A 13,638-nucleotide genomic window follows, 5' to 3' on the forward strand; every position below is an offset into this window, starting at 1 on the left:
GCTTTCGAGAACGGACAGTACGTGCTGTTGCGTGACACGCCGCTAGGGAAAGTTCTTCAGAGCACCGCAAAGAAATCAAATTTTGCTTCCGATTTCCTTCCCAAACATTCGCAATGCTTCAACAGGCGTTTGGCACCAGTGGCGTACCCAGGGGGTGGGCTGATAGGGCTACAGCCCCCCCCCTCCGAAATTTACAAAATTAATTATGAAAATTATAATAAAGAACAAGTTTTTTTTTTTTTTTTGATGTATTTTTGAAATCTTACATTCGTATTGATATCAGAAAAGCGATACATGAACTTTTCTTAGCTACAGTTCATAAGTATCCCCCCCCCCCAGCTCAAAGACTTTCGAGCTCAGCCCCCCCCCCCCCCCCCCCCCCCCGAACTGATTTGTCTGCGTACGCCGCTGTTTGGCACTGAGTGTCTGTCCTTTTCACAAATACAAAAGTGGCATGAGGCCCTTCGTAAGGCCGGGAAGTGGTGACTGACGAACCCCAGTCTGGACGCCCGTCGTCGTCGGCCCGTACTAACAAGGATGTGCAACGGGTGTGAATTTTCAAACACGGACTGGCGTTTGAGTATCTACCTAGTAGATAATAAAGCCCTGGACTTATCGGAGACAACGGTGCAACTCATTGTTACGGAGGAGTTGCACATGCGGAAAGTCTGCAAGAAACTTCTGGGGGAAACTTCTTTAGTCAGAGGAGTTCTGACTAAAGAAGGTCCGAGTCAACGTACCCGTGGTGCCCCTACAGTCCGGGCTTGTTGTCTCCTGTCTTCTCTTTGTTTCCGCTAGTAAAATCAGAGCTGAAAAGAAAATGCTTCGACTCCATTGAGGACATCCAAGCACATGCCAAGGCAGCCCTTTCAGATATCACAAAAGAGGACTTGAGGGATGCCTTTGAGTCCTGGAAAAGCCGCGTACAGAAGTGCATTGTTGCAGGAGGAGCATATTTTTAAAACTATTAATCAGCTGTACCGATCAGATCAATAAATCTGTCTTTTTAAACGAAGGCTCGTTACTTTTGGATCCTACCATGTATTATTGCTAAAGCATCTGAACTCAGCTGAGTGCTATTAACACTTTACCCTCATCCTAATTCCCAGAGCAGAAATAAGCATTTTCAAGGTCAAGTCTCTTTTACCAGAGCCTTACAGTAGTTAAAATACCCACACACAAAAACAAGCTAATTCCTCTTGCTTGACCATTTAAATTTCAATTGAACTTCAACTACATTTTTCGAAAAAAAATATTTCATCTAACCTGAATTGAATATACCACACATCTATTTAATACAAGTGTTTTTAATAATAATGTAAATTTGAACTAGAACGAATAAATAAAAGAAAAGGATGCCCTTAAAAAAACAAAACCATAAAAATGGGGTCGTTTCCGAAATTTTAAAAGTTTTTCTTTTCTTAAAAATATAGAATTTGACCATTTTTTGAATAATTTGACTAAGTTTTATATTTTTTTATAAATTACTTTAATCGGTACGCTTTTATTGCTTACGCTTCTGCTGATTCACAAATTATAAAATGCAATTTATTGATGCCATTCACAGAGCCCGATATTTAATTCGCATCTTTACTCACATGCACTGGCAACGATATGGTTGATAGCAAACATAGAGCCTAATATTTAATTCACTTCTTGATTATCATAAGATGGAAACGTGATAGACAGATGCGCCAAAAGTACATCATTTGTGACGTCATAAAGACCATGCCTTATTTTCAAAATCAGACATTTAAAAAAATTTAATTAAACACTAAGCGTTCGGAAAACGAAAGTTTTTTCTCGTTCTATATGTGTTTTTTTTTTTTTTTTTTTTGCTTATTCTATCAATTTCACTGGCTAAAAGTAGTACTTTTGACTGAAGGAAACAACAATATTTTGGCACTCTCAAAAATGTAAGCTCGCTCCCCTGGGTGCAGTCATAAGTACTACTTTTAGTCACTGAAATTGATAGAATAAGCAAAAAAAAAACATTTCACGAGAAAAAAATTTCATTTTCCCAACGCTTAATTTTGAATTAATTTTTTAAAATATCTGATTTTGCAAAAAAAGGCGTGGTCTTAATGACATCACAAGCTGGGGTTACCATAGCAAAGTTTCGTGTTCCGCCAAATAAGCCGTAAATAATATTTTATTTAATGAACAATTCCCGTGCAGTTAATAATCGCTCAGAGTGAACATTCATCAAACGCGATAGCTCGCCAGAAAAGACAACCACTCTATAGTGATGTGCCGGATCGTTAAAAAAGTAGATCCGCGGATACGGATACGGATCCGGATCATTAGTGGCAAGATCCGCGGATACGGATACGGATCTCAATTCCCCCCCCCCCTTTCCAAGTATAAAGTGTTACGGGAGGTATTCCCGTCAGAATAATGGCAGTTTCTTCAAAAAATGTCAACTACGGCAAAAATATAATCAAGACTATGACTTACTCTTTAAAGAAATCTCTGTTAACATTGAGGGAGAGTTGGAAGGAATGGGTCAGCGCTGCTTTAATGCTTAGATGGAATGTGAAAAATTATTTCTAGCTTTATCGGTAGATGTAGGATACAGGAACAAGAGTGCAAACTGCTACTGGACAGGCTAGAAATAATTTTTCCCATTTTATTTCAGCATAAATGCAGCGCTGACCCATTCCACCTAACTTCTCCGACCGACGAAATACAGAGCCGGGAACACCTTTACAAACAGTAAATAGAGAATTTAGTCTCACTTTTTTTGAAGGATGCCGAGAAAAACAAAAATGAAGAATAACAGAAACCCCAAATCAATAATAAAAATTAATATTCAATTAAAAATAAAAAGAACAAAACATGTCCCAGAAAGCCGACCTTATATTAAGATGAATTTCGCGGGTCAGAACACACATTTTTTAACAAATATGAACTGACAGCAGGTAAAAATTTAAAATCATTGCGCTTTTTCTCCTTATCTTCCGACTATGAAATCGCTACCAATCACGCGTATAAAAGCTTAGGATTGCATTTAAAATTTACTTAACAAGATTATAGCTCCTACTGTATATAAGCTAGAAGTTTCAAATAAATATCAAACGCAGGAAACTTAATTCTTTCAATTAGGGCCAACATTTTTAACGAACGGGTAAATTTTTACTACCATAATTGTGAAAAACGTTGAATCGGATTTTAATTAATATCTCCGGTAATTAAAGTTCTACGAAAACGAGGCCAAGCTAAGAACACTTTTGATCAAGTCACCTTTTGAACGAAAAATGAACTATCGAAATCGGTTCATCTGTTTAGGAGCTACGATTCCACAAAAAGACACACTGATATACACTTTTAAAACTTATTTCACCTTCCTTTTGCAACAAGGGAGTGGGGACAGATTGGCTTCTGAAATGATACTTTATAATTTAAATAGGGAATAAAACCTAATTTAAACGGAATTTAAGAGTTTTTTATTCAAATATTTAAAAAATTTTAGAATAGAAATGATCCGTTTAAGATCCGTCAAAAAAGTAACGGATACGGATACAGATACGGATCTTTATTTTCCCTCAGATATCCGCGGATACGGATACGGATATCCGGAACATCACTACACTCTAACACGCGCTTCGATCCAAAATGGCTGAGCGCCAGCTCCAGTATACAGGGGCCTAACATCTGTCTACCACGTTGCCACGTTATGATAATTAAGAAGCGAATTAAATATTGTATTGTGCTATACGCTTGCTATCAACAATACCGTTGCCAGCACACGTGAGTAAAGACGCGAATTAAATATTTTTCTCTGTGAATGGCGTTTCATCATTTGTGATGTCATCGACAGAAGTGTAAACAATGAAATTGCACCGATTTAAATATATTTTTTTAAATTATTAACTTGGTCAAATTATTTAAAGAATGGTCAGATCCTATGATTTTAAACATGCTCTTTGAGAAAAAAAAAATACTTTTAAAATTTCGGAAACGACCCCATTGATGCTTCTATTACAGTGGAATTGCCCTGTTGTATCAGCACCAAATCTTACCTGAATTCCAAAATGCTTTGGCTGACCGTGGACACTGATAGGTGGGACAGCATTCTCCGGGTGGGAAGGAGGCTTTGCAGTTCTCATAGTCGTTGTTTGGAGGTCTGGGACACGACTTGTGGACGCAGGTGAAATCCGGCGGAGTGCTGCAAGTGCAGGTCACACAGTTGGTTGGGTGGTTGATTTCCAAGATTTGCCCAAGCTTGTAGTGCATTCCTTTGAAGATGCAGGCCATGCCCGAATCTGAAAATGGAATGAGGTTAGGCATGGAACATGTTAACCTGACGTGCACGATTGTAACTGTACCGTTCTGCCAATCTGATTCGAATTGGAATCACTGAATGGGACCCCAAGAGTTAATCTTTATCACAATGTCCTACTGTGCCAAATGAAGAAGTTAAAGATGTCTGCTTTGAACTGCATTTTTTCTATGCGTGTATATAAATACAGGGTGTTCCGAAAATGATTGATATATTTGAAAAATCAATAAAAACTAAAAAGGCAGCGATAGGAAAAAAAAAAAAAAAACGTTTCTTGCATTATGCTTGAAACAACAGTAAATTTACCGACAAACAAATTTTCAAAATTAATTACAATGTTCCTCAACAGATGGCACTGCTGGTATTTTTAAATGGATGAAAGAAAACGCAGTCTGCGAGATTGCCAAAATGACCGGTATATTTAAAAGATCAAGTGCGCCCATTTGATTTTTAAATATACCAGTCATTTTGGCGTTCTTACAAGACTGCGTTTTCTTTTATACCTTTTAAAATACCTGTAGCGCCATCTGTTGAGGAACATTGTAACCAATTTTGAAAGTTTGTCGGTCTGAAAATTTACTGTTGTCCCAAGCATCATGCAACAAACGGTATATTTCTACCGCTCCCCGTTTAGTTTTTATTGATTTTTGAAATGTCCCAGTAATTTTTGGAACACCCTATATATACGTATAAAAAATTTAAAACTATATTCCTGACGTTCATTTTTTTAACTTTTTTCAAATGACTAGTGTCAAAATAAGTTAAAGTAAAAATCCTTTTTCATCCATGCAACTAGATAACTACCCGTCACAATAGGACGGGTGAATATTGCTTCTACATATGAACGAAGCAATTGTCTGTTTGGTGATATTTTTGATAGTTGACATTTTAACCCTAACTCCAGTGGATGAACCCGAAACTCCAGTAGATAGCGTTCATCGTTGAGCATTTTTTGATTGCGTCAATCCCCAGAAATGATACGGTCTTATCAGTAAAACAGTTTAGTTACCGGTTGCAGCTCAGCCTTGTCACAACAAAGCCTTTCCCTGCATTTTAACCATTACCAAAACATAGTAACCCCGACATTTGGGATTCGAATGCGAGGCATGCTCTCAGTTCCACAGCTATTCGATTTCAATAATCTCAACACATTAGAACCGATTAAACCTTGGTGTGAAGTAATAGAACCTACAATCAAAGGCCTCGAAAATTTCCCAAAGAAACTACAGCCAATGCAATTTATCACCAAAATTTTTCATATTAAAAACAAGTATTCTGAATATAAAGACATTTTTACTGACGAATCAAAAGCCAGCGATCACGTCGGCTTTTCTACAGTAATTAATGGTCAAGTTACGACAAAAAAAAATTAAACCCCTCTTGCTCGGTATTTACCTCAGAAGTAAGAGCTATATTTAACTCTCTACAATCAATAGCCCAATCCATCCACAAGAAGTGGGTGATATGCACCGACTCAAAGAGTTGAGTAGAAGCCATTTTCGCTATCTTTATTCATTCTTGGGGAGCTATTTTCGATGTTCCTGAGTGTATCTCAATAACGGGGCACAAGAATTTCAATTTTCTTTACTATTTCATAATTCATGTGTTTTCCTGGGTAATACGATTGCCAAGTTGGTGCAGATTTTGTTCTGTAAAGTAATGTGACTGAAATCATTATATTAAATACTTAATGAAACATAAAACATATGTTAATATTTCACTTTGCTATTGTAGAGTCTACCGTCACAGAAAATGTTGTTCTGATACCACATTTGCAAAGAAAGCGCATTTTGCGGGCCTAAGGCAGGGTATAGGGAATTCCAATGTAACTCTTTTTCATTAAAACCTGCAGTGAATAGAAACGTAATGGAGCTATCTCCATGGAAACTTCACAATCGTAATAGTAGCAGTTTTCTTAGAAGTGGAAAAGGACTTACCTTTATCGCTTTGGTCTGCCTGGGGAACAGTTGTATTTCTAAAACCCTCTTCTGGTGAGCCTAAAGAAATAAAAGATGAAAGTATATTATAATACACTCATAAAACAGGTTTTATAACGTAAATAAAAACGTAAAAATATAAGCCTCATATTTGCTTATATTTTTACGCGAAAGTTTACAAAACATCTACGGTTGCGTTCGTTTATCGACAGGTAGCTTACCGGTCGGTTGATCACATGACAAATAATGACATCAGCTCTAAGGCCCCTTGGCCCCTATATATATGAGCCAGCGCAACAGCTTAAGATCAGCCATTTTGGATCGGAGCGCATGTTTGACTGGTTGTCTTTTCTGGCGAGTTATTGCGTTTGGGAACTGTTCACTGCGAGCGATTATTAGCTGCACGTGAATTGCTTATCAAATGAAACATTATTTGCGGCAAATTTGGCGAAACACGAAACTTTGCTGTGGTAATCCTAACTCCGCAACAATGAAAAATCCGATCCAAAATGGCTAAATTTAAGCTGATGCGTCGGCCTATATATATAGCGTATATCGGCTATAATTAGCTCCAATGCTTTAGCTAGCTGCCATGTGAAGATCAACCAACCGATCGAGGTCGTCTCACGTCTACACATTATTCAGAAGACCTTATTTCACGTTTGAAAATTCACCTGCAGCCACCTAATTTGAAGGGCTTCTTTTTTTTTTTTTTTTCCTCTCTATTTAGTCAAATATAGAAAATGTTTAATCATTGCGATGTGTCTATTACTGGCTCTTAATGAATGTAAAAAATCATTTAAAACAGCGGTTCTCAACTTGAATGCGAACCCCCAAAGCGGGGGGGGGGGGGAGTAGAAGAATTTCAAGGGGACGCGTGTGCATAAAAGATGAAATATAAGCTGAACCAAATCATGGTTAATTTAATTTTGTGGTCACATGTAAATATACTAAATAACAATATCAGCCCTCACTTCAATGCTGTGAAAGTGACTGATGTGCAAAACAACCTCACCTTGATCCTAGATTAAATTTAAAAAAAAAGAGGGGGGGGTATTTCTTTCTTCTTGGAGTTCATATATTCTGTTTTTGCTTAAACCACTCGAATATCCGAGCCCGAGTAGACTATATTACTCGGTTCACGGCAGAGAGGTAAGCTTTCTGTTTACAGCGCACCATTAAAGTGGGTGTTCGATTTATCTCAGATTGCACACGACTAGAGATGAAAACAGTCGGGGGAAAAAACCGGAAAATTTCGAAAAAAACGGGAAAAAAAACGTTTTTTCCGAAGGAGTAAATTTCCACTTCGGAAAAATTGAAAAAAAAAATGAATTTTTTCAACTTTTCAGGGTTTTAATTGAATTTTCAGTAAAAAGTGATCAGAAATTTCTCACGCTTAAATTCTAATGCAATATCCTCCCCCCCTCCACCCGTTTTATGTTAAAATACTGTCTAGCATTAATGTAAGTTGTTGTATAACAATATAATTTGCATATAGATCAAAAAATTTTTAATAATACTTTTAGCAAAAAAGCTTAAACCAATAACCTTAGTGAAGAATTTATTTTCCTTCTTCCTAAAACAAACAAGCATAACTTTAATCACAAAACTATGTTTCTGCTGACTGTGCGGACCAAATGTACAGGGTGCGGGGGGGGGGGGAGGCAAGCAATTTTTTAAGAAACTCTATTAAAAACAAATAAATTAACAAAACACAAAAAGTAATAATATGAGAAGACCTTTAGCAATCAATAAATTTAATTGGTTTCAAATTAGCAGCCTTTTGCAGTAATACAGAGATGCAACTGCTTATTGAAATTTTCATTCAAGGGCAACAAATCCTTTAATCAATCCCATTCCCTATAAAGCAATTGGTTTAGAAAGTCCAAACTTATGTGTAGTATAGGGTAGACCTTTGACTCTGAAACAGGCCATACAGTGTAATAAATGGGATTGAGGTCGAGCGAGTAGAGCGTCCACTCTAAAGATGATATCATGTCAAAAACAATGCGCCTTGCACCGCTGTTGTCCTTTTGGCCATATGAATCGGTGTGGAGTTAATGTAAAATGTCCAGTATATAATGCTGAAGTGCTGTTAGGCCCACAGAAGTACAATAACTTCTAAAATGTCCTTCTAGTTCACTTTTTGATTCATTTTACGGCCCTTATCCAGAAAAATCTAGAGATTTTTTGTCGCTTGTGCTGATTCCATCTCAGACCAAGCCTGACTTCGGATTTTGGCGATATCTAACATTTTCTAACGTGCTTGGAGTGTCTACAGACCAGATCCTATGGTTCTGGGGGATGTGAACCTGTTGAACGGTAAATCATTGAAAGGTATCTCTTCCAGCGTGGAATTGCGGCCCGTCTGAACCGTTTCTGGCAAATTTGGAGTCATGCAAATGCCTGAACTTTATGGAACTTATAAAACTTCTGATTGAGCTATTTTTTCCCTTAGTCGCACTTATCGGTCACAAATTCCCACAAACAACTGCTCTCGTGGAAACCCAAGGATTTCATTGAACTCACTTTTGGATGACCTGACGATTAACTGAAATGTTCACTGTTCGTTTTTTTACACCTTCCCGACTATCATTTCCAAGCCACTTGAAACGGCATGCCGTTTCAAATACTGTTTGTCGAGGGACAACTAGCAAACGAACTGTCGTTCTACTTGGTTAAACAACTTAAAATAGCAGGTATTTTTCTTAAAATTGTAAAAAAACCGAAAAACAATACATAAATTGGCAATATATTGTAAATTATTTCCTAATAAAGTGAGAAACAAAAATAAATTAGGACTCATTAAAATGAAATTACCTTTCTTCCATTCGATGATACTATTTTTATCCGATATTCTTTTGCTGCACCCTGTATCTGCCGTGCTAAGCAAAAAAGGGGAATTTGCAGTTGGGCTCAAGCTGAGATATTGTATTTTAAAGTGTAGCTCTTCCATATATTTGATTCAGATGTGTTTTTTTTTCCAGAATTTTTCAAAACAATAGTTCTTGATCAAATGACCCTAAAACATTTTATTTATGAAGTAAAATACGAAACAGAGAACAACTTGGTTATAATAACTCAAATTTGTTCAAAAGTGCTGGTATGACTACTTTTACTACTGTGCTTGCACGGCCGTGTGAATAAACTGAAACTGTAGTTTAAGTTTTGGTTCAGCTTAAGAAACACCAATTTAGCTTTGATTTAGTCTGAGACTGGATTGGAAAAAATAAAAACTCAATAGCTTTCATTTTCAGACAGTAAAGTTACATTGTACTATTTTTTTCAAAAAAAAAAAAAAAAACAATCAAGTTTGAAAGTCGAAAATTTCAAGCAATACTTCAAGTTTCAAAGGCAATCTAAAATAGAAAATATAATTGTTACAATTAGACACACATTACCCAATATTATTGGTTGAATGACGACTTGACTTATTTCTGTGTTTGATCATGAAAGCTCTCAGTTATAAAACAAAAAGTTTTTTTTTTGTTCTAATTAATCTTACCTTTATGTGTATTTCTGTCAAGTAGATGTGTGGATAGCATATATTTCTTAATGCTTAACCCTTTATATGTTCCAAGAAACACAGAGCTATTAAGAAACCCTAATTTTATTCATAAAAAAATCAAATTTTCCATTTTTTCCAATTTTTCCCGAAAAAAACCGGTTTTTTTTTCCACCATTTTAAAATTTCCGGAAATTTTACATCTCTACACACGACAGATGGAAGCACCATCTATGTACATCTCGAAACTTGTGATAAAAACCAGAAGATGGACAACTCATAGGGTGCGTTCATAAAGTCGAACGCGTTTAACGAGTGAAGTGAGTTAACCGAACGAGGCGTTCAAAAAAAGAACGCGTTTAGCTAACGGGTCGTTCAGAAAGTGTAACTCGGTTAGTTTCGTGAAGAGAAATTCTTAACGAAGAGCTCACGAAGGGAAGAGGTGGTTTGCTCAGTTAGAAAACATGGCGGCGCCCAGTGCATGCAATGTTTATGTTTTAAATGCGATATATGTGCGGTTTATAATGAGTTTATTATAGAGCATATGAAATCTTGTAGCGATAAAACATCAGGGTTTGCAGGGTTGAGAAAATTTAAGTAAAAGAAATCGAAATAAATACTTCATACTTGAATTATTCATTTGCTCTAGACAACTATGACACAAAATAATAATAATAATACATTTTGAATTTTACTAGCCTTTACCAATGCATTGTACTTTACTTTTAGTCAAATAATTTAAATACACCTTTGCCTATCATTTCTTAAAGGGGGAAAAATGTGTGGGAGATCGGAAATTTTAAATCAAAAACACATTTTGCATTTTCCTGTAATTCATCAAGAAATAATTCAAAATACCTTGTTTAAGTCAGGTCATATCTGATTTTATAAAAATTAGTAGATTTATAGTGAAATGCTTTCTATCCAAAAAGAGTCGGCGTGACTTTTTCTGCATATACCGGGGATACATCAATTAAAGAGTAAACAAAAGACTGTTTTCTATAAAATTTTTTAGATTTTTTAGAAATTAACAATATTTGCAAACAGTAAGGCAGAAAATAGAATGTGTGGGAATATATTTTTTTTTTTCTTTTTTAAAAAAAGTACTTTTTTTTGTTCTGTTCTAAGAAATAATGATGAAATCTAAAAAATTATCTCTATTAAGATGATTTAGTTGAAAGGAATCTGAAAATTTGTTTTCCTCTTTTTATTTTATTCAAAAGAAGAATCCTCAAGTCTTTTTTTCATCACAAACTTCAAAATACATATCCTCCGAAAAAGCAACGATCTGTGTCGTCTGCTAACCTAACGTCCGCCATCTTTAATTTTAACTGATCGTTCAAAAAGTGAACGCGGGTAACGAAAACCCGAAGAGTTATCGTTCGTTAAACCAGTGAGTTTCGTTAGACTTTTTGAACGCACCCCTAGTTCAGTGCCACCAGAAGAACTGATTCACTTTTAAATAAGTATGCTTAAATAATGTGATTGACATAAAATACAATATTTCAGATAAAATTATCACAAACAAGCAAATCTTGGTAAAATGTAGCGTAAAACACCAAGATTCCTGCTGAAAATAAAACATTTTTAACATGGCTGCCCACTCCCCTAAGTTTAAGGGACGCACACCCCTTAAGTATCGCGAAAGCTCCCCCCCCCCCTAAAAAGCCAGAGCCCCCTAAAAATGAGAAAAATACCCCTCAAAGCAACCCTTGCCCTAAAATTTCAGTGGTGCAGTTTGCGCCATGATCCCTTCTAGAGGTCGGCGCCCCTGTTATTAGTTAAAGAGGGAAAATTTCAAATTTTTCCGAAAAGTGAATAACATTACACATTAAAACTGCACGATCTAGAAATATTATAAAAGATACTTAACATGAATATGTTAATAATTATCCTACAACTTTATAACACAGAAAAATCATATGCAGAATTAATCTGGAATGATTATATTGAACACTTGCACAATTTTCGAGCAATTTGTGCTATATAGTAAATTTAGCTCACTATTTCGTTCTACTGCGCTAACTTTTCAAATATAACTCACATGTTTAAAATGTTTCAAGTAATTTGTAGCCCAGAAAATCTTTTAAAAAATTGAATGAAATTATTCTTCAAAATGATCGATTTTTTTTCAAAGCAGCTATTTACTAAGATACGATTTAATAATAAAATAAACTTTTTTTATCAAGGTAAAAATTAACATTTTTGCATGTACACTGTGTTTTTTTTAATTCACGATTTGAAATCTGTGAGCATTTATTAATAAAAAGATGCTAAAAAGAAGCGAAACTCCAAATTCTTCAACTATAGAGATAGATAAAGAGAAGCGGGTAAGACCCAAAATGGCCGACGATTGAGCGTGCGGCTACTTTAAGCTTTGCATATAGGGCTTTAGTATTGACCTGGTAGAAATAACCAGTCCGCAGGAGGCATTGTAAACACACACACTAAAAACAATTCAGAAACGTTCAAGAAAAAAATTGATAACTGATGAGCCCAGTTTCTGCCAGAAACATACCTTGTAAAAAACAAGAAAGTTTTCCACCAAATGTCAGTAACCTTTCTGAAATTATCTTTGAAACTTATTGAAGAATTTCGAAATCTCCCCGGTTAAAACCAGTCATGCCTCAGGAATCTTTAATAAAATTTGGTTTAAACTTTCATGATTCACGAAAAAATCTCCAGAAGCATTAACGCAACTATGGCTCAAGCAAACAGTATTGCAAGTAAGAAACAACCATCGCCCTTACCTACAATCTGGACGGGACATTAATCGAATAACTTGCAGTGGAGGATACAAGAGGGGGGATACATGGTGGTCATGAACCCCCATCCCTGATCAGTTGACAACAGTATCCGTCCACATTGTGTTCAAACATTTTAAAATTTAAACTATTGCAGTATCTTTTCACACACACACACAAATCATTAAATATTTTCCTCTATATATTAAAACTAGTATGTTGTGGCCATCACGAAACTTTCTTCTATATTTTTCCTTTTTCTGATCCCTCCCCATGCTTGACGAGGAAGCAGTATTCCTAACAAAAACAAAATTACACATGCAAAAACTTGACGACCATCCCAATGTCTGAATTATTGTAAAAACAAAACAAAGAGCGAAAATTGAAAGTTACTTTAAAAGCCTTACTTCAATTAATTACAAATATTTTATTTATTAACAAGCATAAGATGGCAACAGTTAAAATTTTTAAATCATTGAGATATTATTTCCGATCATTTCCATACAATTAAAATCCCGAGAAATACGCAGACGACAATCTATTACGATTTATCTTTCTTATTGTTGCATTTATAAAACTATTTTTATTCGCTAAAAAATAATGATAATAAAAATAAATCAGCACCTCTTGGCGCGATTGGCGCCAAAATTGAACCAAAGCCTGTTTACATATGGATTCACATATATTCCAAATTTCAACCAGAACGTAGCATTACTTCTTGAGATAGGGCACTCACAATGGAAAAAAAAGAACGGGCGATTGCGCTACCCCCCCTTTCTAGCTGTTGACACCAAAATAAAATCAGCTCTTATACCCACTAAGGGCTACTTGCTCATAAATTTTTCTTTCATTCCGTTCATTATTTCTTGAGATACAGCAGTCACAATTGACGACAAAAAACGTTCTATAGCTCAACCCCCGTTTGAGTTATTGACACCAAAATTGAATCAGCACCTGTTCCTGTTAATGGCAACATATGGACCAAATTTTGTTTGATTCCGCCAGTTAATTCCTGAGGAATAGCAATCACGCGTAATTCAAAAAACGTCCCATTGCTCCACCCCCCTTGGAGGAATTCGCGCCAAAAACCAATGGGCACAAGTTCACATAGGGGCACATATGTGTACCAAGTTTCGTTCGATTTCATGTGGTAGTTTTTGCTGTAGAGCG

General features: G+C 35.9%; 1 protein-coding gene across 1 annotated transcript in view; it reads right to left on the reverse strand.

Moving 5' to 3' along the window:
- LOC129225091 (kielin/chordin-like protein) overlaps window positions 1-13,638 on the reverse strand; it is a 268,146-nt gene that overhangs the window by 185,374 nt on the left and 69,134 nt on the right. The window contains exons 8-9 of the mRNA XM_054859646.1: window positions 6,220-6,279; window positions 4,023-4,265 (exon numbers count right to left, since the gene is read on the reverse strand). Of these exons, the coding sequence (XP_054715621.1) occupies window positions 4,023-4,265; window positions 6,220-6,279 (303 nt within the window). The remainder of the gene's footprint in view (window positions 1-4,022; window positions 4,266-6,219; window positions 6,280-13,638) is intronic.

Source organism: Uloborus diversus, chromosome 6 (assembly GCF_026930045.1).
Source record: "Uloborus diversus isolate 005 chromosome 6, Udiv.v.3.1, whole genome shotgun sequence".
Lineage (NCBI taxonomy): Eukaryota > Metazoa > Arthropoda > Arachnida > Araneae > Uloboridae > Uloborus > Uloborus diversus.